Below are 27,532 nucleotides of genomic sequence, written 5' to 3' on the forward strand. Positions count from 1 at the left end.
GCGGTGGGCCGGGGCGCAGCCTCGGAAGAGAAAGTCCCCGGGTGCTGGGGGTGCAGGGTAGGAGGGTAGGCGCCTTTCCCATCCGGCCGGGAGCAGCGGGGCGGCAGAGCCGTGGGGGTCTGCTGGCTGAGCGGGCGGGTGGCGGGGGAGGCAAAAAGGTGCTGGGAGCCGAAACCGACCTCTGTCGCCGTCCTCCCTGCCCCTGGGTCTTCGGGCTCCCTCCCCGGGCCTCTGGCGGCCTCCCTCGCAGGCTTCAAAACAAGGCTGAGCTTCAAAAAAAGCGCCTGACCCACCCACTCCTTACTCCATCGTTTTGGAGTCACTGTGTGACTAATTTGCATTTTAGCTAATTGCATTTTAAATTAAGGCTTTGCAAAGCGCAGGACCTCCATACGATGCTTCCAGGCAGAAGCAGCTGAAAGTGAAGTTTGAAATGAACAAAATTCGCTGTCCTGTGGCTGAGAGGTGCTAGGGCAGGCTGGCAGTAGGTGATGCTCCTGGTTTTGTCGTGCTTGTTTCCTTGTCCACGGTGTTCACAGCTGGAGAAAGTTTTTATGGTTGCTGTGGAAGTTTCTGAGGTCAATAAATTGTGGGAGGAATTTTGAGTGGAAACCTAGTGAGCACAATTGGAGGCTCAGTATGAAAGGTAGAACTTGTGTTCTATGTAATGGTAAATATCTAAAAATATTTACATAAAGTGAAGACACAAAGTTGACAAAATACATCATTTAAAGAGCATTCCCCCTTCCTTCAGGGGAAAGGTCTATCTGTCTGTACACAAAGCCCTGATTTCAAGTTTCTAACTTCCTTTTTTCTTTTAATATGACTTGATGTTACTCAGTCTTGAATTTCAGCTTGTCAGTTATTAAAATTAGTTCTGGAGACTTTGATTCCACCCCCCACCCCCCTGCCTCGGAAAGCTTTTCATCTTAAAACATCAACAACAAGCTTGAAGAAATTTGAGACTGACTTGATGAAAGTGTAATGAGATCATAAAACTATTTTTTTCCATCTGAATGAATAGGTTGGTGGATGACTTATGTTATTGTGCATGATTCGTCCCTCTTTCAAAAGAAACTTTTTGCTCTGTTGCTCTTACTGTGGCATTTTTGCTTTGCTTTTTACTAATTAAACTGTATTTTTGGGGTAGAGGAAATGCTATCAGGAAATTTTTTTTTTTTTGAGTCAGGTAATAAAATTGTTAATGGTGTTTTCTTAAGCTTCTGCATTAAATAATGTTTGTAATACCTCTGTTGTGTGTTTTAAGCCTAGGGCTAGCAAATGTTCCAGCTATCATATTTGTGTATTAAATGAATAATAATGTTTGTGGAAATAAGTCCAGTTGTAGCAGTGTTTGGTGAGTGGAAAGGACAGCTCTGTACTAAAGAAATAATCTTCCCGAAAGAAAAAGTGTTGTGTAATAATTTGATGGTTAGAGCATGGGAAGGAAGGAGACTTGTGGAAGGAGGACTCTTAACAAGAAAGAGTAGGATGTTAGTGTTAGGGGTGAGGAGGAATAAGGAAAACTTGAAGTAATTAAAGACAATTTATGTTGTCATGTCAAAAAGAAGAAGAGAAGGGGAGGGCAGGAAAATATTGGAGGCATTCCATAGCAACAATAGAAAAATTTGCATCTCCTAAATAAGGATTTGGTGACTAAACTGTAAATGGGAATCTAGTGGCCCTAATCCCTTAATTCCTCTTTGGGGAAGGGTTTTTGTAGTATTACTGACTTACAGAGCAGTATACGTAAAGCCTGTCGGCGTCATCATTCGTGTAAAATTATGCGCATGGTGACCCTTGTCAAACCTGTTACCCTTACAAGTATTTGCCAGATATTTTGAAAAACATATGTAGAGATAGTACTGTGAATGTGTTATTGACAAAGGTCAGTGTCACCAACAGCTCACAGATAACCTGTGCCCAAAAGATCCTCTAAACGCTTCTACTGCGGAGGTTCTCAAACTATGGCCTGAAGGAAAACAGCACAAAGGCCGCACGAGCGGCCTGGTCTCTGTGTCCAGAACTGAGAGCTATGGGTGCTCCTAACAACAGTGGCAATGCTAGGGAAGTGAACTGGATTTGGGAGCGTTGTGCCAAGTTTACAAACGTCTGGATCGGCTATTTGACATAGCTTTTGTAGTGTTTTGCAATAAAGATACTATCTGTCTCTGCAGAAACGTTTGTGAAGAAAGTGTCCGCTCAGATCTATGGCAGTACTTGTCATACAAAACTCACCTGTAACTGTAAAGTGACAGCTGTATAAAATTCTCAGTGCTAGAGAACAGTAGTATTGTTTGTTTGAAATATAAAAATATTGCTGCTGTTTTACTGAGTTGAGTTGCTGTAGTAGTGATGGTTTTGAGAATTTACTTGAGTCCAAGTGGTATTTGTGCTTTTTCTGTAGCTTGCCCCTTTGTACTAGTAATTTGGCAGCAGCTGAGCTAATTTTGTCCATCAGTTCATTGTGGTGGCATTTCAGATACAGACTTATCTTTAAGGATTGGTTTTTGAAGTCATGAGACCTATAGTTCTGGATTCTGAAGGCCTTGGCTTTCCTAAAAGGTGAAGAGGTTACCATACTACAGTAGTGTTAGTGGTAGTGAGCAGTGTATATCCTATATTATAGTTTCTTCTGATAGTCTCAGACAGTTTGGGAACAAACTTGGATTGAGACTAGGTTTCTCTTATATTTCAATTTTTGGCCAAAGATAATAAACAAGATAATCATCACTTATATTTCTGTCTAACTGCATCAGTGCTTTGTTGTAATAAGTCCTACTTTTTCATTCCAGAGTTAAAAGGGATTGAGCGTTAGTTTACTGCTGGTGTTGCTATGAACTGATCACTTTTTCAGTCACTGGATGAAAACCTTTAAGTGGCTGGAGAGAAATCCTGCTGTCCTAAGATTCAAAGTCAATTGATTCCAACTACCTACAGATGGAAAGTCACTACACTTCTGTTTGAAGAACCTAGGCTCAGATCATCAAATCTGTGCTGTTCATGGGTTCCAGCTTTGTGTAGGGTTGAGCTACTTTTGGGATTGCTTTAAGGCCATTTGATGTGCTGGTGACTACTCTGTGTGTGGTGTGCAAGGAACCAATGTAGTACTTTCACAGAGCAAGTGAAATCTCTTTGAAACAGATTATTTGTGCTTGAAAGTGATCATACGAAGGAAGAACAGTAGTGCTCTCCGATAAGTTCTTGTTGATGAGAGCATGAAAAGGAAGTAGTTTTACTGGAGATGAACTTTTTCATGAAGAGTAGGATGCCTGGAGTGACAGCTGAAGAGGAACATTGACAGTTATGCTTGTGAGCAGAAGTTTCTTAAATAACCCTGCTGAATAATAATGAGGTTTAAATTTTTTTTCTGCTGGATGATTTTGGTGACTTTTTTAGCAGTTATTTTGTACCTCTATTTTTGAGGCTTCCCTTCTAGTTAAATACTTTCAAAGTAGAAACAAGTTTGGCCACATTAAGGCTGATCAACTGGCTTACAAGATGGCCTATGAAACAGAAGACTGGAATTTAAGATAACATATAGGTAGATAACTAGGTGATGGCTTTATGTGGTACTTTGATTTCTTTAGATATTGGAATAAATTTGTGAATCTTGGACTGTGCTGTTAGATTGCTCCTAAGTGCTTAATGCTTCACTTCTAGCTGTGAATTCGTGTAGAAGATATACAGCTCTGCCAATATTTGTCCACAGTAGAAGATGGGTGCATTAATATCAAGATGGAGGGTAAGTAAAATTGTGTAACAACTTAAAAATCTGTAGTCTAGAAGCTGGGAGTATACAGGACATGTTTCTTAATGCCTATTGGTTGACTGTTAATGCTGGTTGAATGATAGTGCAAAGCTTTTCCCATTAATATGTCACTTAAGTCTAATAGTGAGACATAATGACAAGAAAATGTTCTCTGACAAATTCCTAAACTGTGAAACTGCGTCTCTCCTTAATTTCCTTTTCAGTACCAGGCCTGGAACTGGTTTGGTTAACTTCTAAAAATTCAGTTTTAACTCCTTCTGTAAATGTCCACAGTTTTGTTGGTGCTTCACTGGGATAGATACAGCAGCCTATGTGACTTTAGAGACTGGTGGCTTTTTTAGGTCAAAGTGCATATATTCAGAATATCATTCTATGTCTCTTTCAATAAATATTTTGATAGCTACGCATACCTGCACAGGTCTGTCATCCTGTGCATTACTGAATGGTGTACTGAGTTTGAGGAAGAGGCATGAGGAAAAACCTCATGCTGGAACTAAGGTGTGAGTTGCTCAAGTGAGGGTTTGCCTTTGCAAATTACCAGTTTATTTCGGAGTCTCCCATACAAACCTTTAAAGGCAGAAATTTAGGTGAAATGTCAGTTGTGTACTAGAAACTCTCTTTCATGGTGATGCAGTATGGGCTGTTGTTTTTGAATTGGTGGCCTGAAGGGTGGCGACGATAGTAGTGGCTTTATGCCTCCCAGAAAATAGGAAAAATTCCTAGAAGGTGGATTCCAAGTTGCTCCTAAGGGGAATTTTAATGGAGATGATAATACTTATTTGCAGTTGCTTATAATTTATTTAGAGCATGTGTCTGTGTGTGGAATGAATAGTAATAAAAAGCTTAAGTTCTCAGGTTAGGGCTTCTTCCATATAGTCTCTTTGTTTTGGCTATTCCCTTCACTCATCAATTCTCTCCTTGTTTTACTTCTCACCCACATATCCATTATTGCTGTACATGCATTGTAGGTTTTCATCTTTTGTGGTGTAGGAGAGGAGCTTTCAGTTAATGGTAATACCAGCTGTAAAATAGAAGGGACTGTAACGAATCGATGTTTGTCACCTAAAGCAGGAAAACTTCTTACCTTTATGTAAAATAAATAATATATTAATCTATTATGAATGTGTGCTACTGTTAGAAAACTGTTAATGTACAGTAATCATCAAAATATTGATGTTTCTAGTGAGATTAACATCTTTGTTCTTTCCCTTGTAAGCAGGCAAAGCCTTCCACTGTAGAAGTATTAGAAAAAATTGATAAGGTATGTATTTACTTTTTTAGTGTTTTGTTTGATTTTTCATGTAGAAATAAGCTTCCTTTTTGCTAGCCACATATTTCTTTCATGTTAGGTAAAATACTGTTATGGATTTTCAGGTTATTTTGGCAATTATTCCTGTTGGATGTACTCGATTCTGAGTTTTGGACGGACTGCTACTTTTTTGCCTCTTACTATTAGTCATGTTAAAAAACCCAACGTACTGTATAATAGATAGTGAGAAACTACAGTTTAAATATTTATTTAGAGAGCCTGAAATGGGAATGAATGTGAAGCTGACTTGATTACACAATTTAATTATAACTAATGGTTCAAATCCCTTGTAATGGAAAATCTTACTAAGGCGAAGTTCCATTCGTCAGCCTCGTTAGAAAAGCTTCAATGTATGGCTTTAAGTGCAAGAGTTGTAACTGTAGTGGTAGTAAGGAAGGTCAGGGCAGAATAACTGAATAAATGGTTCAGTAATCAATTGTGATTTTTAGCCAGAATTTGAGACAGATGTCTGTACTCTATGGGGAAATTAACTGTTTTGAAATATGCTGTTGATATTTTTTGTTTTCCTTTTAATGAAAGTGTGAGTATTCCTGTTGTCACTTGACATGCAGACAAAATGGTAGCATAGGAGAACATTGCTTGATCGCTTATTAATATGCCAAAAGCACCATTCAGATGTTCAGGATTTCACACTTAATGTGAGGAAGATACTGAAATGAAAACATGTCAAATGTTGGAGAGGTTTCAGCAATTTCCCGTGTTAGTAGAAAAGTATTAGAAGCGTTTGAAATTCCACAGGTGCCTGATGAAAGTTTTAGGATGTGAAGTGAGGTTGGTAGTGATTTATGTGATCGTAAAGACTGCTATTCATAAGATACTAGCATTTTCCACTTGTAATGCATTAGTATATTTGGGACAAATAGGAAAAAGTGCTGATTTGTAATGTTTCTTCCCGATAGCTATGTGTTACTGCTAATAAAGTGCAAGTGGTCCATGTCATAACCTTAAATTGTGAAGTGTTTATGATATGAAGGTTATCTTTGGGCACATGTTGTCATTTATCAGAAAGCTGCTTGACTTTTCTAATCAAGTATTGAATTGGTATGGCTAATTTTAGCAAACACTTAAAAGGCAGCTTAGTAAAACCACCAACTAATTTCACTAACAAGGTTGAACCCTATTTATTTACAGGAAATACAGACATTAGAAGAATTTAGAGAAAAAAATCAGAGGCTACAGAAACTATGGGTTGGAAGGCTGCTTCTCTACTCTTCACTTCTTTACCTTATCACCTGCATAATTGTATATTTGTGGTGTCTTCCTAATGAATGGACAGCAAGGTTGATGATGACACTTCCATTTTTTGCATTTCCATTGATGTAAGTAAATACAAAGATGTGTGTGTTTTCTTCTAACTGCTGTCTCTCTGATAAAAGGAGATGGAAAATACATCTCAGCAGGAGTTTGGATTTGCTTTTGACAACCCTTGAGTTGTTGTAACTTGCTGAATTTTTTCTTTTAAAAAAAATCCAAGTAGTTAGGCAGACACTTTTTTTGGGGAAAATGTCTCTCATGGGTCTGGGTTTAGTGTACAACTAAGTTTTACCATCAGAACATTTTAGCATCTGAAGTTACTTGGCTTGTCAAAATTACACTGGAGCTAGAGAGGAATCTCTACCTGAACAGCTGCAGGATAATGTAATATAAGCAGAATAGTATTACCTTGATCTTTCTTTCTGCTGCTATTTGGAAAAGTAACGCTACTGTATGAAAGTGACCTAAGCTATGTTGCCTGTATGTAAAGTGCGGCATGTAAAATTTGGAAAAATACAAGAATGAATGGAAAAAACTTACTTTTATGTATTAGGTGACAACACAGAAGTGAGCTGAAAGGTCATCAGCCTAAATATGTTGAGGGCTAGTTCTACATAATTAGCTGTTTTTCTGGAAAATCTTCAACCAGAAAATATCCTAACATCATTGCATGTGAATAGGAAAAAGTATTGTCTACTGAATTCATTGACTGCTCGTCCTCACGGGTGGCTTCTGTTTTCTAAGAAAACTACTTTTCTAAAAATAACAAAATGGGCTCTCACCTCACTCAACAGTGGCTTCCCTGCTTCCCCTTCCCTCAGACCATCAAGGAGGAGAAGCAGCCTATGTAGCCTCTTTGCTGCTGATGGGGAGCACGGTGCATTTACTAATTTGCTGAAATAAACATTGTAAATACTGTCCATATTTGTACAGCATCTTTGTATGAAAACATAACTTGTCAGTGCCCTAGCTTTAGACTTGAAAAGCAAAGTCAAATGTAAATATTTAAGACTTTAAGTTTGATTAGTGTCGGTCAGCATAACGTAACATGCAATAAAACCCTACCTTGAAGATGCTTTTGGGATGTCACGCTGTTACACGAAATGGACTAATAAGCTGCTGTTATGGAATCCTATGGAGAAGATAGGTGGGCAGCAATAGCTTGACTGGGAAGGCAGCAATATGCATTGATTTTGTTCTTAAGGACAAGGATTTGATAGTCTTTGTTGTTAGCATGCAGGGCTTGTAGAAGAGGAGCATTATCAGCCTGCCTTCACTGAGGTATGTTAGGATTAGTGTAGAAATGAAGACTTTTATTACTGAAGGTGATGCCTTCTAGTGCTGTGGTGTAAATTTTCCCCCTGGGTTTTTATTCTCTAGTCTTTACTCCAATTCTTGTTTGGTTTTTTTTTTGAATGGTGGGTTTCTATAACATTCTGACTTAGATATTGGCTTACTAACATTTAGAATTAGACTGTTGTTCTCTTGTAACTTGCAACTGTTTATTTGATTTCTTTTTTCTCTTAAGCTATTCCCCTTCAGCTTTTTTGGCAGATGTGAATGGCAAGCAACTGCCAGCTTGTCTTTGCTCTCGGTCAAGAGGTGACTCCATGCTGAATGCCTTGTGCCACCCAGTAATAGCTCTAGAGATTTTTCAGCCCTAGTCAAACTGGAATATGTCTGCCTTTTCCAGCCTGCAGTCAGTCACCAACTTACTTGTGCCTTAGGTCATTCCCTCAGGGTCTCAGCGATGCTGGTAAAGCAAGTTAAGTTCTAGGAATATGTAGCATCATTAATTTTAAATGTATATTGAAATATCTGAAAAGTTGAAGAAATATATTAGCATGTTAGAAGGATGGTCTTAGTGAAATGATTTTCATTTGAATTAGATTGTTTCTTCTTGCATGTTCTGATTTTCAGAAAAAATGGTAGAATTTTTAGTGGAATTGGTCTAAAATGATCTACTATTGAACTTTCATCTCAAAGCTCTTAAAGAGGAAATTTTTATTTCATGAAGTTCTACTGTATGTTAGCTTAGCATACCACTTTAGGTAGAACACTATTAAGTATGCAGTAAAAAGGAAGCAATCCTTTTGCCTGTATAACATAGTCTTTGAGGCAGTTCAAACCCTGTAAAACATTTATTTATCCTGATACTTTATGAAGAGGCACATCTTTTATCGTGTAAGTGGGCAAAGCCATGTGTATTCTTAGAGTAATTATTACAGCACACCTTTGAACGTGGAATAAACTTCTTTCTCTTTCTGTGACCTTGGATAGGTTACTCCTGCATTCCAGTTGTGTTTGTCTGATTTACCTAATTCAGGTCGGGTTGTTGATACTTGAAAGCATTTTGAACTGGGCAGCCATTATATAAATGCAAAAGATGTTTTTATGAATTAAGTTAAAACTACTTGAAATCTTATAGCCCTTTTGCTTGCTTTCTTACGCTAGCTGTTATTCAGAGAACCTTTCTAGTCTTTAAGATTGTGGTATGTGATTGTGTTTTTTTTTTTTTTTAATAAAACTTTGCTGCTTTTATTATAGAGTTCTTGGCACTAGGAGGGTTTTGGATAAGATGCTTGGAAGGGCTTGAAGTATGAGATTTGCCACTTGGCTTAGGTTGAATAACTTTGCCAGGAAATGATAAGCAATTCTAAGCTTTAAAACAAATGAAGTCCTGATAATTGCAGAGACACCTTTCAAATGCAGAATAATCATAGATCAGTTTAACTTTATCCTGAGCAAAGATGAACTGCTCCATTGTTTGAGCTAAGTCAGCTCAACCCCTACAAAAATGAGTGGATTCAGAGCTCTAAAACTTCCAGGAGCCAGGTCAGTTAACTCCTGCTTAGGAGAACATTTGTACAATAGCTGTAGCTCATGGTTTTCCCTGGTAGTGAATTCTTCTCACATATCTCCCAGTTCTTAATTTTGGGCCTTAGCTGGTAAGCTTGGTTGTCTGGATAAGTTGCATCATAAATCTGTCAAATACGAAGTGATGACTAATTTTCAGCACATAAATTTTAAAAGTTCCCACTGAACAATTTAGCAAGTGATGTTACTTGCTGCTGCTTCCTTAGTATTTTTTCCTATAGTAATCTTGTTGAATTTTAATAGACAGGAGGATTTTACTTTGTTGTTGATGTACTGTTGACAAGATACTAATTTAATTTTTAGCTTTCTTATAAATATTGTTTGAAGATTTGTTATTTGTATTTGCAAAGGTAAATGTGTTCTGCATTAACTGTCCTATTTGCTAAATCACTTCAGAAATGGTTACTGTAGTATATTTTACTTAATATAATTCTTCTTTTTGTTTTAAAGAATCTGGTCTATAAGAACACTGCTCATTTTCTTCTTCTCCAGAAGGACAAAAAGGAATAGTAAGTATTTTTTCTGTCTTTTTCTTTGGATATGGAACTAGATGGTAACGATGATTGCTGTGAAGATGTAAATGTTTTGGATAATTTGGCTTCCAGGAAAAGAGTGGTAGCCTTGGTTGATGCTGAAATGAGTGGCATTAGCTAAACTGTTCTAAACTGCTTCTACTGCACAGTTCTCAAAATAACAAGAAGGAAACTGCTTAATCTTTTACTGCACTTAGAGTTGTTGCAACTTCCTCCTGTCTTTGCATGCTTCAAAGTGTAATGGAGTAAAATGTAGTGTAGAAGTAGGAGCAAGGGAAAGGAAATATAAATAGTAGTAGTTCCCTTAATACTTGCATCTTGCAAATATTTGAGATGTCTTAATCTCTTATCTTTATGTATAAGAGAAGAGATTTATAGTGGATGCATTTAATTCATTTGTCAAGATAGCTTTTTTTCCTCCTGAGTTTTCCAAAGCATGCTTACATTTTCCTTAGTGGAAATGGGGATAAGCAGGTGTTTTTGCGCTGTTTTGAGAGCTAAGGAAAATTGTGAGACACGTAACAAAAAAGAAGTAATGTTGGTGTTTAGATATACAAAGTTATTAAAGAGCATGCAGATTCATTCTGATGCAAAATGTAAAAACTGCATCTGTGGCACTTGTCTGCAGTAGTTAGAATTCATCCGAGACTTTCTTTGAAAGCAGTCCAGCCTGTAACAATATCTCATGGTGATGTGAGCAGTAATACAGGAAAACCTAATGTTGCACAATGTTTTATGACTTGGAGAACAACATGATGTATTTAATTTGTGACAGTTTAAGAGTTAAACATCACTTTCGGAATTTTTCTTAAACTTAATGTTTGTGTTTGATATGCAAGCGTAGGGCATACATTTTTATGTAGAAATAAAATTGTCCATATATTCTGTGGAGCTGTGTGATTCATTTCTAAGGCAAATATATATTTGCATTTCATGGCTAGATAAGAAAAAAAGTATGTATGTTTTTTCTAGTTTGCTTAAATGTCTTTATTACTGTTTTTAGCATACAAGCAAGTCTAGTGCTTTTGTTGAACCAGTGTATGAAGGGTTTTAGTAGATGTTAAAACATGCTAAAAGGAGTTATTTCTACATTGTTCCTGAAATTGGGTAAAGATGAAGTGTTTTACCTCAAAGATACAAGTCCTGTATTTGGAAAAGAGAAATCAAATGCCCGGTGCTAGAATTACAGCCTTGAAGCAGGAGAAAACATAGCTGAGACAGCAAACTGGTTACTGAGTGGCTCAAAGCTGGTCTTTTATTCTGTGATAAATTGATATAATACGTTGAGTCGCTGGAGATGATTATTTGATACTATAAAGCTCTATGCTGGATAACCAGCATATACCAGTTTTGGGAACCATGCTCTGAGTGAGGAAAAGTCCTAGTGAAACAGGAGGAAAGGTCATGTAGAGATTATGGAATTTCAGTTTCTAGGACTGGTCAGGCAAACAACTGTTGAGGAACATTTAGGCTGATCTGTCCCAAAGTGTGGGGAAAATAAATGAGGTATGTGGCAGGTATTGACTTCTCTAGTATGATTTCTTCTTTTCTGTATTTTTAATTAAGATGGGGTATATTGGTTTCTTGAGAGCGCTTTGCAGTAATTGCCATTTGGCCATGTTTCAAGGGGCAGGTGTTTGAGGTTCTTGTAAAGTGATCAGAAACAAACTCCCACACTTTAAACAGATTGCGTTACTTTGTGGCAGGCTATGCTGGAAGATGTTCTAGGCATTTCTGTACCAAAAGCAGCTTCTGCTTCTCAAGTAATTAACAGCTGACCCTAATGTGCTATTTGTGTGCATGATACTGTACTGCATTGCAGTGCATTTCAAGGTGTTAACCTGTGTGGGGCTACGTGACAGCACAGCCTTCTAATGTATGTGTAAAACTTGGTGGAGGGAGGTCCCTTACTAATTTGAAGATGCAGAGGTCCTGGAATTGTCTATCATCTGTGGTCCAGCACAGTGCTAAATATGGTCTTGTTCTATGTCATGTTCGTCTTAACTGATAAATGTTTGTTGTAGTTACCCTTTTGTGGCATAAACTTTCAAATATGTGTATGCCCAGTTTTAGTATTTTGTACTTAGTAGTTTATTCTATCAAAATGGGTTCCTACATTCTGGTGAAGGTAAAGTAATTGTGTGTTCCCTTAATTCCAACTAAGAGGAGTATTCCTGAAGTAACTTTAAGAAGTATGTACAGCATACTTACATACTTTTTTCCTATCTTTATATATATTGAGTTTGGTGGGGTTTGTTTTTGTTTCTTGTGGTTCTATGAAGCTTTCTGTTTGTTTGAAAACTGGGTAAAAATAGTTGTATCTTACAGGAAATGAACTGCTGGTGTCCAGTAGAGCTGAGAAGGGGAAATAGCTGTAAAGTTTTTTGTTAAACTCTTCCTGCTGTGAAAGAGGTAGTAGAAAACGGGTTTATCAAGAGAATATCTTCTCTATTAGGCGATAGTTTATTACAGTGAGTTTTCCATGACTGCCAGACTGCAAGCATTGGCTGAAAGGAAAATCCCATATGCATTTGACCTTTCTTCTTTCCCTTCATTTCAGAGAGGTTAGGTGCTGTGTGTGTTAACATGAGTGTCTTAATATTTAGTAGTAAAATGACCTTCTGGTAGCTTTTCTTAGAAAACCAGGGGTTTCACTGTAGTCTGAAAGTATTGAAAGGGTGAAAGATACTGAGATTTGAAGCTCAGAATTCACCTGGCATTTGAAACCAGTGAGGCCTCATGTAGAGGTTTGCATGAAATAGTGAAGCCAGTAAATCTGGTGTTCAAATAGATATATTAATACTTAGACCTCAAGCTTTTTTTCTGTATTTGATTCATGAGATTAAGTGTATTTGGTCCATTGTTGTACCAGTTGTAATGTAGGTCAGAGCAGGGCACTGGCTAGAATTGGTTTGCTTAATGAGGAAATGGTACATAAAACTTTTTAATAGTTATAACTATAAAGTATAACAGTGGGCTATAACTCATAAGCAGTTTCAGGATTTAAAATTATTTATTTTCACATAAAAACTTTAGCTATTTTACACAAAGTTTACTAATGTTGTAGGGTTGATAGAGGTCAGTGCATATTTTACCCTGATCTCACATGGTGAAGTCAATGTTTGGAGTGTGCTGAAATTATCTCTTATTTATATTTGAAAATTAACATGTGATGTCCTTCCTTTAGATGATGCACTGGAAGATTTAAAGTCTCAAAAGAGAAAAATAGTAAGTAAAACATCAAGAAATGTGGATTGTTATGGTTCACTGAAGTGTTCTTTGCATCTGTACAAGTTGAGTGTGATTGTAATGTGTAGATGAAGAGTGGAGAGAGGGAGGTGAAACTGTTACCTGTTTTCATACATTTTCTAGTACCACGCAAAGGTTTTCTTATCGCCAAATTACAAAGGACTGCTTGCATATGAAAATAAATTGTCTCCTTGCAGTTTAAGTTAAACTTACTGTTTTAGTGTTGCTAGTTCTATGTGAAGTGATTCTGTTTTGTCAGAAAAGGAAAATGTAGTCAGCAACGAGTAGGTTAAAGCATACTTCTTTTACTTTAGGAGTATTAAAAGTGTTAGATGTCGTGATGATTTAAGAACACTGAGTTCAACTAGATCTTTGATAGTTACCCTTTCACTAAATGTCTTGTTCATAATAACAAAATGGACTTCCATCTTGTTTGGATTCACTTTTTCATCAAGTAACAGATTATGGTCTATATCTTAAACATGTCACCACTTATTTCCCATCCTCTTCCATCTTATTTTTGTACTACATTTCTTGCATTACATTATTTCCATTACAAATTTTATCTTTTATATCAATCCTATCACTTGTCAAGGTTATCTGTTTTGTGAGCAGCGTGGATGAGTTGACAGTGTAAAACTGATGTATGCCAGGTGTTTGCTTTAATCTCAGTAAGACAAATTTAGGGTGCAAAAGATTCCAGGTCATGGACAACTTGCACTTTTTGTGATGTTTGTAACACTGAAAGCTGTTTCCTCTCTCCTTAGTCATTCCATAAGGCAAGTTCTGTTTTCTTATGTTGTTGGCTTCATCTCCTGCCTTGCAAGGCAAAACTTAAAAGCCACCACCACCAAAGCACAACCCCACCCTGACCAACCAAAAAACCAAACACACTTCCCCCAACAAAACAGCCCAAAAAACTTCAAAGGTTGTATTCTGAAGCTTTATTGTTAATGAGTTTCCCAAAATGTTCACCTTGTGCCTTCTGGATTTTGCCATGGTAGCTAAATTAACAGAAAACCCACAACAAAACTACCAAAAAGGAGTCATGTTCAAGTGTGGTATTATATGGCCTTTACAGAGGAAGAAGGTTTCACTGTCCTTCTGCTCTGTTTTTTATCACTTTAAAAATGTAAATGTGATAAGCTATAACCTAATTATGTAATTGCCCTTTGGTAAAGAGGATTTGCTAATATTTATATCTGCTAATCTTAATATAAAGACATCTATTAAATGGAAGTGTCCTTTGGTTGGAGAGGCTTACATTTTCTAAGAATGAAATAAATGTGTGTGTGATAACTATGGTTTAAATCTTATTTTATGAAAACTGCTTACCTGAAACTTGTTAATCTCTCCATTTTACATAGTCATTGAGTAGCTTTGGAGGGAAAGTTCTCAGAACAGAAAAATCACAGTGGAGAACATGACAGCTTTTGAGTCTTAAATGTAAAATGTTCATTTTGGTTAAATAAGTTTATTTTTCTGTAATAATGAAAATCTTCATATTTATTCTAGAAGAACTACTAGTAATTCTGAATTTTTGTGTGAGAAGCACTTTTGTCTAAAAGGCATTGGATGAAAGATTAGTCAGGAAAAAACTGGCTTATAAAGTGGAGAGCTTTTTACTTTGAGAATTGATGCTGTTGAAACAAGATGTAAATGTGTATTTTGCATATGTAAACAAAATCAAACCAACATATTGTAGAAGAGCAGGAGGTAGTTAAAAACTAAACAACTACACAAATGTTTTCTGAACAAAATAGAAATTAGATCCGTCAAGTTTAAACTTGGGAATATAAATTGCCATTAGTATATATGCATGTAAGCTTTAATCATTAAAGACAAACTTCTAAATAGGATCAGTAAAACAGTTCTGAGAAGTCCAGTAACCTATAACTCAGCTGTTTTTTCAATCTGAGGGGAATAAAAAGTCTATGATTACCTCCTGATCTTGTGGGTGGCTGGCTCCTAGCAAGGAACCAGAAACAGAAGACTTACTGCAACCTCTTGAATCAGTGCGGAGTTGATATTTTTTCACTCAGAAGATTGTGACTTGAGAGTTGTTTTTGTAAATTAAAGGTATTCAATTAAGCATTAAAATTAGATTTTCATACATGAAACCTAGCATGTTGAAATGAGCTGAAAGTGGGTGCGGATAATGAGACAGACTATAATTTGTATTTTAGACAAAACCACTCATAAAACTGCATTCTGTAATTTGGTTTTCTTAATATTCAAATTCAGTTTTGCTTTGTATTAACTTCCTTAGGACTATGTGGCTGTGAGTAACTGTAGCAACACTTACTTTCTAGCATAATACAGCAAAAGCCTTTACCAAGTAAAATAATGGGACAGGGGGAGGGACAGGATTTTCTTCCCCTGTTGGATTCTGATTTGCGAGGAGTTTGCAAATAGGATTAGTTACTAAGACATTTACTTTGAGGATCACAATGTATCCCGGATAAGCAAATTATGTATTTCCTGTTTATTTGTAATGCAAATTGTCGTCTAGGCACTGTCACCCTTCAACAATAACTATGGTTTTTCACTTCATTGAGGCTCAGCTATTGGATTGCTGGAGAAATCTTATATATTGAAGGTAGTTAACCTATTGAAAAATGTTACAGTACTTGTGTTTTACAGGCATGTGGTCCACCTTTTCTCTAATGACATTACTTATATGCTGAAGGGTACCTATAATGGAGTAAGCTCCTCAACTACTAGGTGTAATGCCCTGGTGGCTGTGCAGTGAGCAGCTCAATAGACCTTCAGTTCTGTTCAAAAGGCTTCAGTCTTTGGTGGCATGGCAGACACAAATATGGATACTTCATCTGGAAATGCCTATTAATATTGTCTGTCCTGTACTTTGACTCAAAGTTTGTGTAATACTTATTTTCCATTGAACTGATTCTACACCATTTTTTTCCTAGTGAATGCTTTAAAAGATGTTGAGTGTTTATTTCTGTATTGGGGTAGGGATTAAGTTCATAACCTACGATTAAAGCACTACTTCAAGATACAACTCTCTCTCTCTCCTTGATCGTAAGGGATACTCTGGTTGTATTCATGATTGTGTAGCTGTAATTTTGGCCTTAGAGTTTGAAGTTAATGAGGATGTCTGCTCTTAAGCCTGAATGTGTCTAGATGAGCAAGTTCAGAGGGTTAAGCATATTAAAGCAAGGGCACAGGACATGTATTAAGCTGCTACAAGTGCGAATTAGTGAAGACTTTACCTGGAGCAGCAGTCTTAAAGATGGGATAATTCTTAGCCTGAGGTCGGAGTTCTGAAGATAGTATACTAATTACTTTGCTAATGTTAGAATTAAACTTTGCTGAAGTTCGCTAAGCTGTTCTGTTATAGTTGGCTGAGTGTAATATTAGACTGGGGCAAAATTCCTAGCCATTTTAGATAAGAATTTAGAAATTTGCATCTGTTAATTTCTGAAGGGGAAAAAAAACCTGATTTCAAGGCTGCCTTGGAATTATGTTAATAACAGGAAAAAACCCAACCACCACAAAACCCCCAACATATGAGTAACTACTGTTTGTAATGAAGTTTATACCTTACGCCTTCCAGGCATGGAAAACTACATGTTTTGATAACCATCAGTATGCGACACAAACTATACAACGTTGTATTAGCCCAGTCTTGTCTACCCAGTATATGCTGGAGTACTGCAAACGTACAGTCGGAAGTTCAAAATATGTTCAAAAATCATATTTGCTGATAAATGATAAAATTTCTTTTGTGCAGTGTTCACACAAAACAATTTGTTTTACTGTGTGTATGGATCTATCCAGAATACACCATTATTGTGGGTTAAGTGATTTATTTCCTATTTTAAGAAAATTTTTTGGCATGTGTATTTGTCTATCTTTGCATGGTAGACAGAAATAAATCTTGTGGCTTTGTGTGGACACAAGTACCTCTCCTCTTAGGTCTGACATACCAAGTAATTCAGTTTAAGAACTCACATGGCAGTATGGTGAATAAGTTTGCACCATGACAATACTGCCGGTTGCTAAATCACATTTACAAGAAGCTTAAAATACATTACTCATATTAGTTTTCAGTATAGGCAACTGATATTGTTGCCACAGGAATTCTGTTTGGTTGCCAGTTGGAAAGGAGGCCATCCATGTAATTATTCATAAGAGAGAAGGTGGTACATGACCATGCCCCTTTATTGAGATGCAGTTAGTTCCATGAAATAAACTTCAAAAATCCATGATTAGGCTGGGATTAACTTTCATAGACCTCACTTGTGATCCTGGTTACTCAGCGTTGAAGCTTGATAATAATAGACTGTACATTTGCCCTTGGCAGAAAGTAGAAAATGGTTTTGTGGGAAAAGTTTTGAATCTCGGAGAAGATATTACAGGAAAAGAGCAGGAGTTGTTGAGCAATTTGCTGTGTTAGCAAGCCAGTGCTCAGCAGTTGTTTAACCTTTCCAAGGTTATGCTTCAGGATGGTGAATAATCCAGAAGTCAGTATGTTGATTTGCATTTATAATTGCATTTATATTATGTGCTCTGGCAGTTCACAAACCAGTTTATTCTGCTATGCAAGTGTAGAGGTAGTATTTAAATTTTACCCAGGCCCTTATTTTCTTCTAGTAATTATACTGATTTGCTCAAAGAAAAGTAAACTTTGCCCGGTTTGATTCCTTATTTGTTATTGTCAGCCAAACTTCAATTGATTTTAGAAAAATATGTTCTGTAAGTGAAACAATGAGAACTGTGAGTGTGCTTACAGAAATCTTGACAATTTCTATATACCTTCAAGAAATTTGTAGTCTGTTGTGAAACTGAATTACTTTCTATTCTGAAATTCATATATAGCTTTATAATCTTAAAGAGTAACTTGCTAAATTATCCAATAGCTATGTAATGCAAAGAATATCTTTGACATCTGAATCTTACGATGAGAGCTGAATTTGTCCATTTCAAAATAATGTCACTGTTTTTGCAAAACTTACATATCCACCAATGACTACCACATTCTATCTCATCTAACGCACTCTTGCTACAGCCATATAAGTGTCAAGTGATGGCGGAGTGTTTTTTTTTTTTAAATTATTTTTATTCTTCCTAAAGGTCACTTTGTTCTGCAGAAGAGTATTTCTCACTTTCCTGTGCGGTTACAAAGACAATTGCATGCCTTATACGTGCATTGATGTAAAGTGACTCGGTGTTTTTATTTTGAATTGGGGGCCAGATACTGATGCTGACTGTTAACACTTCCCCGCTTTGCAGCTTTGCCTCACTAACCTTACCCTTTCATAGAAAGGTCTGCCTTATGGTTTTCACTTTTATAAGCAATAAATACTTTATTTTTCCTATTAGACCCTTAATTCTGATCTTATTGCACTGTGTGGCATTTGTTTTACGAAGTTAGTGGGTTAACTCCAAAGCCCTGCTGAAATACAAGTTTAGGAAATTGATTTTTACTTCCCTCTTCACTCCCTTTTGTTTCAACAGTCCTTAATTAACAGCCTGGGTAGTATTCCTTGCCTTAAACTTCTGGTTGTGTGTGCGGGAGTGAGCTGTTAAATGGGTACTGAGTGCATTTCATTTAGCTTCTCACCTCTATTTGTAATTGAGGTCTGTCTAAAAGTAAAACAGCTACAAGGTTTGTATGCACAGAACAGCTGAAACTTTAGTTTGTCATTAGCTAAATAATGGTGTAAAAATCATGTTAATGTGCACCATTTGTTATTTTAGCAGTGATAAATGAGTTTGGGAGAACTTATTTTTTTGACCACTGACCTTTTCAGTTTTGTAGTTTATGCCAACAACAAACTTAAGAACAAACCCCCCACTTCTAGCTGAACATGGCCATTAGTCAGCATATCTGGGAGAAAAGGTCTGCTTAAGATACTGTAAAATGCATTATAATTTCTCTACAGACTAGCTATTTGTCATAACTTTAAAACTGAGATAGTTGAAGTTAAGTTTCTTCTGATGTTGGCTATTAACCACTAAAATGATACTTTACTAGTGATTACTTTTTTAATTAAGCCTATGTATTAGCTATAAAGCCACTTGAGTGCATTGTAAATAAAATGCTGTAATAATGAAGTGCTTTAATTACACTCCCTAAAGTATGCATAGTTCTCAGTAAATTTTTTATTTAAATTCTTAACATGTCCTCTTTTTTTCTGAAAAGCAGTTTGGATCGCTGTTAAGATGGAGATCCAGCCTTTAAAGTCATTTGAGCAAATTCCATGCCTGTTCTCTAGTTAGTGAGTTTTCACAGCATTTGCAGCAAGCTAATTGCTTCTGCTAATAAATAATCTAAAATCGATGCTGACAGCAGTTAATTGGCACAGAGACTTTATTCTGTAAAGCACTTGGCTAACGACCTTCCTTAAATTAATAGCATTAAGTGCTATGAGGAAATAAATCTAAGGAATTGCCTGTCAGTTGCTTGTCATGTCTAATAACTTCCAATAATGATGGCTGATAGATTTTTGCACATTCCATTATTGAAGTTGGTGCATGTAATTATTCTCCTCATTATATGTAAACAATTAGCAATATTTGGTGTTTCCTTGCAATAAAGCTGTTAAGTATAAGCAGCCCATTAGAGTTTAGAAACTATTTTTGAAAGCAAAATTTCATTTCCATTGAATACAGCAATTCCACAGGTATCTGAACACTCTACTGGTTCACTGGACTTAGCTTCACCTTTTGGTAACGTTAACAAGTTGCTTGTAAACAGGAGGATATGGAGGGTGGGGGGGAAGTGCTTTGAAGGGTTCTGTACTGATGGGTGACACCTTTTGTTTCCAGCTTGAGGAAGTAATGGAGAAGGAAACATACAAGACTGCTAAATTAATCCTTGAAAGGTTTGATCCAGAATCCAGGGCAAAGGTAAGAATCTTGGTATGGATACTGTTGAATATGGAAGGTGCTATGGAGCCAAACATTGAGATAATGTTATTTATAATTGATTGGCAGGAGACTGAGCTGCCATCTGCTGGAACGTCTGCAACCCCAAGGCCTGGACAAGGTAATAGCCCTGTAAAACAGCTGCTCTTTAGCATAGCTACTCATCTTTCATAGCCATTTCCACTCTAGAAGTCTATGTTAAAATTTGGTAGATCGATTGACCTTTATTTAGGGTTAATAGACTGTTTAGTAGACTGTGCCCATTACTGGTCTGTATTTTTCAGTCAAGGGATCTGTTACTGAAGGCGGCTGATCTTCTAGACAGCAGGATGTTGAATGCTGCTTGGTGCTAAAGCAGGGAGAAAAGTAACTTCTTGTGGCATACTTGCCATTTTTCTAGAATACTAAGGTGCTTTCAAATCTTATGTAATATTAATTGACTTAGGTTTTCAATTCTGTTTCTATTTCTGGCTAGTTAGACCTTTTCTAATGCAGTGCTTAAACTACTTTTATATGGTGGATGGAGAGATCCCTCAAGGTAGTGCAGAAATCAGGTATTTTCTAGATGCAAAGAGTGGACAGTTCTCTACTAGCTGTTTTTTTTCTACTTAAAGGCACTATTGAATAAAATAATAAAAGAAGTAGCTTGCATGCTTTTCAAGGAAGCTGTGTTGCTAGATTGCGTACCCAGGTTTCAAGGCTGAAAAGTTCTCTCCTCCCACGATCTTCCAGTAGAATGCTTGCATTAAAAATGTGGACTATAAATGAAAAAAAAATGCAAAAAACTACTGTTAAGTTTTTCTTGAAGTTGAGTATAATATGCTGCAGCTAAACTGAAACTGCTAGTATTAAGACAGTATAAAGGCCACCTTGTATTATAGTGCTGAAGATACCTACAAAGATCTATCTTTCTCAAAGTGTGAGTGGTAATTTGCTGTTATAACAAATTTAGACCTGTAGGGGCTGGTGCTCAAAATGAACTGCAGAATCTGATACACGTAATTTTCCATAAAATAAACAGATTGCTTTAGAACATGTGTTACAATTTCCAACTCTGTGCCTAATTCTTGTGAGTAACCAAACTTTTATTTGTCTCATTTCTTTGTTCTTGGAATGCTGGTTTTGATGGGTGCAGAGCACCTGGATTTAGTAAGAAAGGTGTTTATAAGCTGCATCGTCAAATCCACTCTCTTGCTGCTCTTAACTTCAAATTGTCAGCAGGTTAAACATGGGCTAAAAATGTTTTTGTGACACTGACAGTGAGTAGTTGCAGTGCAGTACACTTGCAGTAAGGCTTTTATCTCTTCTGGTGTCCTAGGCACAACAGGTTTTTATCAGACTTGCTCCTTACCTGTTTCTTGCATCACTCCATTTCTGTGGCATTCATAAGTGTTGTGTGTTGGTGTGGTTTTGTTTTTTTTTAAGGCTGAAGGGCCATTCTGACAACCTGTTCTGTTTCCTGTCTTTATATAGCTCATGGCTGGTTGCCAAGAATTTTCTGTCATACCTGTGATGTTTAGGTAGCCTGTGTGGTGTTGTGTTTTTTTTTTTAACTCTTTATATTCATCCTTCTCTTTGAGATATGTTGGAAATCGCCCCAGAAGTAGGGTGCCATCTCCGATTGTAGAGTGCAAGTAATGCTGACCAGGGGATGGAACTGCCTGGAAATGTGTGTTTCTGTGTGGACAGCTAGAGATAAATAGCTATAAATCAAATAGACAATGAGAAGTCTTTAGTCACCCTGGCTTTATTGAGAGAGATCACCAGCATTTTTGAAACTCCTAAGGAGTTATATAATTGTTCTCTTCCCTTCTCCCCAGGCTGTGTAAGTAGCGATGGTGAGGAGTGAGTTGCTCCGTCTGTATTGGTTAACTGATCTTGTGTATGTTTGGGTTTACAATGCGCTGTGTGCGTGCTTTTGATCCAGGGTTCTGAGTTAGTTAAAAGCAGGTTAGTTGGATCCAGCTTATAGCATGCTGTGTTGATTTTGACTTGACTGTTAATAGAAGGGCAGTGAGGGAGATGTTCTGAGAAGCCAGCCACTACAGGCTGTGGTTCACATTAATAAGTGCAGCATAATAGATTTGTAGAGTGAAACAGTTGTTGCTGAGTAGTTTGCCCATGCTGTATATATTTAGGGTTTTTTTGTTTGAGGTTTTTATTCTAGGGCTCACTGTAAACTGCTCTCACGGGCCTGGTGGAGGTTATCTTTCAGTTGAGTTTCATTTGGGAAGAATGTAAGTGCTGCTCTCTGAGACTGTGTTGTGGTATGAACCAGAGACCTCTAAGTGGGGACACAAGTGAGGAAATGTAAAGTGCACTTCTGATTCAAATATTAATCAGTTTCTTTTGGGTGCATCCACATTAAAATAAGCAACTTACGTTATCCTGAATAAAAGTACAGTTTAGCCTTGGAAAAAGATTTTGGAAAATAAATTTTGTAAGTTATTGTGGTTCACAGTTGGATTGATGAATTTAAGGGTCTTTTCCAAGCTAAATGATTCTATGATTCTCAATAATTTTGTTCATACACAGCACAACATCCTCTTTTTTTTCCCCTATTATTGAATTCAGAACTGGTGCTGATTTTTGTCCATGTAAAAGTGGATATTCAGACTATTGTATTTTGTAGATGCATTACACTTCAGGAAAGACATGCTATGTTTGGTTTTTAGCTTGTGAAATTGCGGAGACTTGGTTTCTAAATAAGCTGTTCTTGGTATGTGCAGTAATTATTTCAATTTTTAGCTGTCTGTACTGCTAGCGTATTGCTGTCCAAACCAAACAGTAGCTTCTGTTCTATGCAATATATAACTCACTGTAACTAGATGACACCTTAACATGGTTGTGGTGTAATTTGGTGTATGCAATATTTGGTAGAAATAGTGATTTGGAATAATAAAATATCTGTTAACTTGTTAACATTAAAGTTTCCTTGATCTTCTCTTTGCTCACTCTGAACACAAACTAGCCAGGCAGCAGAACTCATTATCTTGAGTTCTGTAATTAAGTCTTTTCAAAAAGAGGATGTGGAATGAGCAGCGTGTGATCAGATTGAACAATATTGTGTATGAGGCAGCTGATGAAAGGTAGGTTAGTTGCTATGTTTTTGACTTACCAGTTGAAATGGAAACTTGTGCATCATGCTAATTAGTACAAAGTTTTAATCAACATTACATAATAGTTTGTTCACAGATAAACAGCTGGTAATAACCCAATCTTCATACGTATTTCGCTCTTTTTGCAGTTTTTGTGAATTTTGACAGGCACTTCTTAAATAATTGTAGTTTTAACAGATGATTCAGACAAATCTTGAGTTTGGTATAAGAAAGGACCTGGAAATCCAGAAGGAAAGGAATTTGAAAACTTAAGTGCAGTTTTATCTATTCAGAAATGTTTTAAATGGGTAGAGTTAATGAGCATATAGTTATTCTCTACTTTAAGCCATATAAGAAAAACAGGGTAAGTATATATTGGCAGTGAAATAAATATTTATCAACAATACCCTTTTGTTGTTACCTGCTCCCTTCATTGTGCCAATACAGCTGTTAGCAGGGCTGTATTGTAAATGAGATCACTACATGACCTGAATGAAAAAAAATGCAATAACAGATGGTTTCAAGCTGTGGGATGGGTACAGGCACAAGGAGGAAAGAAAATTCCTGGTTGGTCTTTCCCGTTAAAGCCAACAAGTTATGTGGACTATATATTGACCTGCATTGTGCTCTAGCTCTTTTAAAATGATGTATTCTTCTCTGCAAAAATTGGAGTTTTGAAGTGAGGGAGAAATAAAATAGTTATGCTTGTAAACATGAAAGATACAGCTGTCACCACTGGCAATATCTTCATATTCTTTAAGAGATCATACCAAATCAACAGTTTTGAGTAGCAGCCCTGTTAAGTAATGTGTCCACTTATGCGTCTGTACCGTTTGGCGCCAGTAGCTGCAGAATTTGGACTGCGGTGTGCTTTAAGAATGTAAATTCTGTTTTTATTTATCTGTCTTCATACAATTGGTTTGCAGATGCACAGAAGTCATTCAGGGAAGAAAAAAACTTGGAAAATTGCAAAACTTAATTGAAACTACATCAGCAGTAGCTGTATATTGTGTTAGCGTTGAGACCTGATGGACATGTTACTCAGCTAATGTGTGGAAGCTGAGTTATGGAAAGCTGGAATTTTGCAAGAGACTCATTATTAACACATTGCATCTCCACATAAGGCAATTTGAGAACTATATAGATCATACTATACTGCAGGAGAATATTAGGGCTGTTTATTGTGGAAGTGGACAGCAGGTTTAAAAGGAATTAGAGGAGTTCATGGGCAGCAGTGTCTGTGTGTTGTGGTTTAACTCCAGCCAGCAATAAAATACCACGAAGCTGCTCGCACACCTTCTCCCCCACTTCCCTAGTGGAGAGGGAGAATCGGAGGAAAAAGACAAAGAAGCTTGTAAAATTGAGATAAGAACTCTTTACTAATTGAATATAAATGAATAATATGGATATATAACAATACTACTAATAATAAGTAATTAAAATAATAGAAAATAAAACATAATACAATTGCTCACCACCAGCTGACCAGTGCACATCCAGGTCCTGCGTAGTGAGAGTCAGAGCCAGAGAGCCCAGCAGCCAGAGCCCGAGAACAATCACAGCAGAGTCTGAGCGAGCCCCACGAGCGACAGCACAAGTGGGAAAGCCAACTGAACCACCAACTCATGAATGAGCAAGCAAAGGAATCAGCAAAACGGCTAACAAAGGAGTTAGCGAAGGAGTTCAGGAGCTAACAGAAGAGTTAAGGAGACAGCTAAAGAGTGTGATGGCTCACAAGCCCACTCCCTGCTTACATATCAAGCATGATGTGCTGTGGAATGAAATACCCCTTCGGTCAGTTTGGGTCAGCTGTCTGAACTGTGTGTGTCCCCACACTGCCTGTAGTGAGAGAGTTGGGAATGCAGCTGCGGTATCCGAAGCTGAGAAAGACCTTGAATCTTGTGCAAGCACTCCCCAGCACCAACTAAAAAGACACCTTATCAGTACTTTTCTCAGGGTAAATCTGGAGACCTAGCCCCAGGCCAGCCACTGTGAAGAAAACTCTTTCCTGACTAAAACCAGCACAATGTGATATAAAATGGTTAGACAGGGTTGTACTCTCTGATGTCCCTGACAATGTGTTTATGGATCCTGAGGGTGGTATCAGAGATGTAAGCAACAGAAAGCGTTCTGGTTTGTGTGTTGTCATTAAATAACATCTACAACCTCTCTAAGAGATAAAATACTGGGGTAGGGTATTGGTTTTGCCAAGGAGGACATTTCTCATGTTCTTATAATGTAAGTTCTTCTGTTAACTTTTCTTACCTGGGGAGCAGCAGAGTGTTGGCAAGTTCTTAACTATGAAATAAGAATAGGGTGAAAGCCAAATGAACTTCTAAGTGGAGGGGAAAAAAAAGGCCTTGTGAATAACCTCATACCATTTTGTGGAAACTAGCAATGAGTCTTGCATTCTTACCTCTGTAATGAGACTATAACATAAGGAAGCACACCTCCCTAATACTGACCGTAAAGTACTTGGGTTCAACATCTTTTTAGGAGCAAAAATGCAGGAAAAGTCATTAAAGTAGCAGTAAATTTGAAAGCCTTTTTAAAGGAGGCTTGCCAAAAATGACCCTTCAGAAAGAACAGGCAGAAGGGGCATAACTTGTAGGTGGCATGGAGATAGCTTAGAAATAATGTTTTATAGGCTCAGAATAAACCTGGGTATATGCAGGACCTGTCAAAACCCTCAGAGCTGTTAAGCAATCAAAATTGACATGCTTAAACCACATGTTATAGGAAGAAGGGCTTCAAAATGTAGAAGTAACATCCATATATAGAAATTATAGTCATGATCTTTGACTTTTTCTATGTAAAACCATAATAAAGCAGGCTTCGTAATGGAGAAAAAGAAAGTCTTAGCAGTGGATAAAAATGTCTTTTTATAGATACTTAAAATTATCTTGGAACAAGTGGAGTTAGGCTTCATATTTATTACTTTTTAAAGATCTGTGGAGCTGAGAAGAGGTGAGAAATTGCATAACTTCAGCTTGTTTTTTTGAAAATAGTACATGAGTGGAAACTTGAACACAGGGATAAACAAAATATGGAGCAATGTCAATATATTTTTTTTTGGTAGATGTGTCATGCCTGTTGTTCAGATGGCATGGGGAGGATGATGCAATTATTCTAGTGTAGTTGGACTTCAAAGGTTACTACTAAGGTCTTTCAGAAAAAGCTTTCAAAGAAATGTCAACGGTGAAGTTCATAATAAATGAATTTTTGATTGAAATAAAACTTTCAACACGGGAATAGTTATCAAAATAGAAACAGATTGCCAAGGAAAACTTAAAGGAATTTCTGCAGCTGTCTTGCCAATTTATCCTAGTTTCCAGAATCTGAACAGTTTAGTGAGTGGGCAAACTTTACTTGCTAAAACAGAGCTAAAATACAGACTCCTCACACTCATTAGGTGATATAACTTGGACAATAAAATTGTGTGATGTAATGCAGTTGTGCACATGAAGGTGTGGCAGCAGAAAAACTAGTAATTTGTTCTGTAGAAAACTGAAGTAAGCAGATTTTTAGAAGACTTTATGCAGTTGTAGTCTTCTAGCTGATGATAGCAGAGTCTTTTAGTCTTTCTAGTGTACGTTAATCCTATTTATTCATATAGATAAGTAAGCAAGAGCATAGCCTTTGTATGTTGCAATTTTATGGCACTAGATGTTGGTGATTTTCCATCAGAATTTTTAAGTTTGACCCAGTACTCCAGTGATAGCAGCTCTTTCTTATCTAGAGTAAGCTGGTGTTGCACACTCCCTGCCTCCTCCACCCCATTCAGAAGGATTAGCGTGGTAGTATTGGACTTTTGGGGACATGCATCATTCCTTCAGACTTCAGCACAGCCGTCTCCCTCTGGCTGATCGACAATGGACCTGTAAGCTGCCTGCTAAGGATTTAAACTCTTCCAGCCTGACCCACAGCAGATAAAATCTCTCTAATCTTGAAACTCAGGGACATGAATTTAAAGTCCAAATATAATGTTAAATTCCATTTCTTGTGAAGGAAGACAAGCCAAGATTGTTCAAACTAGTGAGGGTGGTAGAGACCAAGTAGGGTACTATAGCCTTCTGTGTAGGCATTTCTGGGTGTATCTTTTAGAGACTAAACTGTCACTTGTTAACCACCTTAATGTCCACAGTCCTAAAGTGAGGGTTACATTTCATTTTGATTTGTTGCAATGGTATGTTTCAATTTGATTTGTTGCAGTAGTGTATTTCTAAGGTTCCGTAGAGGTCATTCGATATAGATGGTTTGAGAAGTAGGTGATAGTGACTGTTGTTCATGCACACTGTCCCTGGCTTCTGGGGAACTGGCGTATAAATATCATGAAACTTCAGGTTTGCGTGAATAATATAATATCCAAACCTTAATATATTACTGGGATGATACTCCCTTTGGTGTTAACGAGAACTCTGGCTTCAGGTAAGAACAACTGAGGAAATGCTATTATTAAAAACTTAATAACAATTTAATGGTAACTCTAGTGGAATGAGAAGAGGTAAAAGTAAGGACCTCTTCC

At 37.1% G+C, this 27,532-nt stretch overlaps 1 protein-coding gene across 1 annotated transcript in view; it reads left to right on the forward strand.

Annotated features, from left to right (window-relative positions):
* Positions 1-3,661: 3,661 nt before the first annotated feature.
* The window catches only part of KIAA1715 (KIAA1715 ortholog), a 37,710-nt gene continuing 13,839 nt past the window's right edge, over positions 3,662-27,532 (forward strand). The window contains exons 1-7 of the mRNA XM_010156186.1: positions 3,662-3,745; positions 4,989-5,033; positions 6,234-6,421; positions 9,684-9,742; positions 12,954-12,994; positions 19,811-19,891; positions 19,979-20,030. Of these exons, the coding sequence (XP_010154488.1) occupies positions 3,719-3,745; positions 4,989-5,033; positions 6,234-6,421; positions 9,684-9,742; positions 12,954-12,994; positions 19,811-19,891; positions 19,979-20,030 (493 nt within the window). The 5' untranslated portion in view covers positions 3,662-3,718. The remainder of the gene's footprint in view (positions 3,746-4,988; positions 5,034-6,233; positions 6,422-9,683; positions 9,743-12,953; positions 12,995-19,810; positions 19,892-19,978; positions 20,031-27,532) is intronic.

The sequence above is a fragment of the Eurypyga helias genome, unplaced genomic scaffold, assembly GCF_000690775.1.
Source record: "Eurypyga helias isolate BGI_N326 unplaced genomic scaffold, ASM69077v1 scaffold14707, whole genome shotgun sequence".
Taxonomy (NCBI): domain Eukaryota; kingdom Metazoa; phylum Chordata; class Aves; order Eurypygiformes; family Eurypygidae; genus Eurypyga; species Eurypyga helias.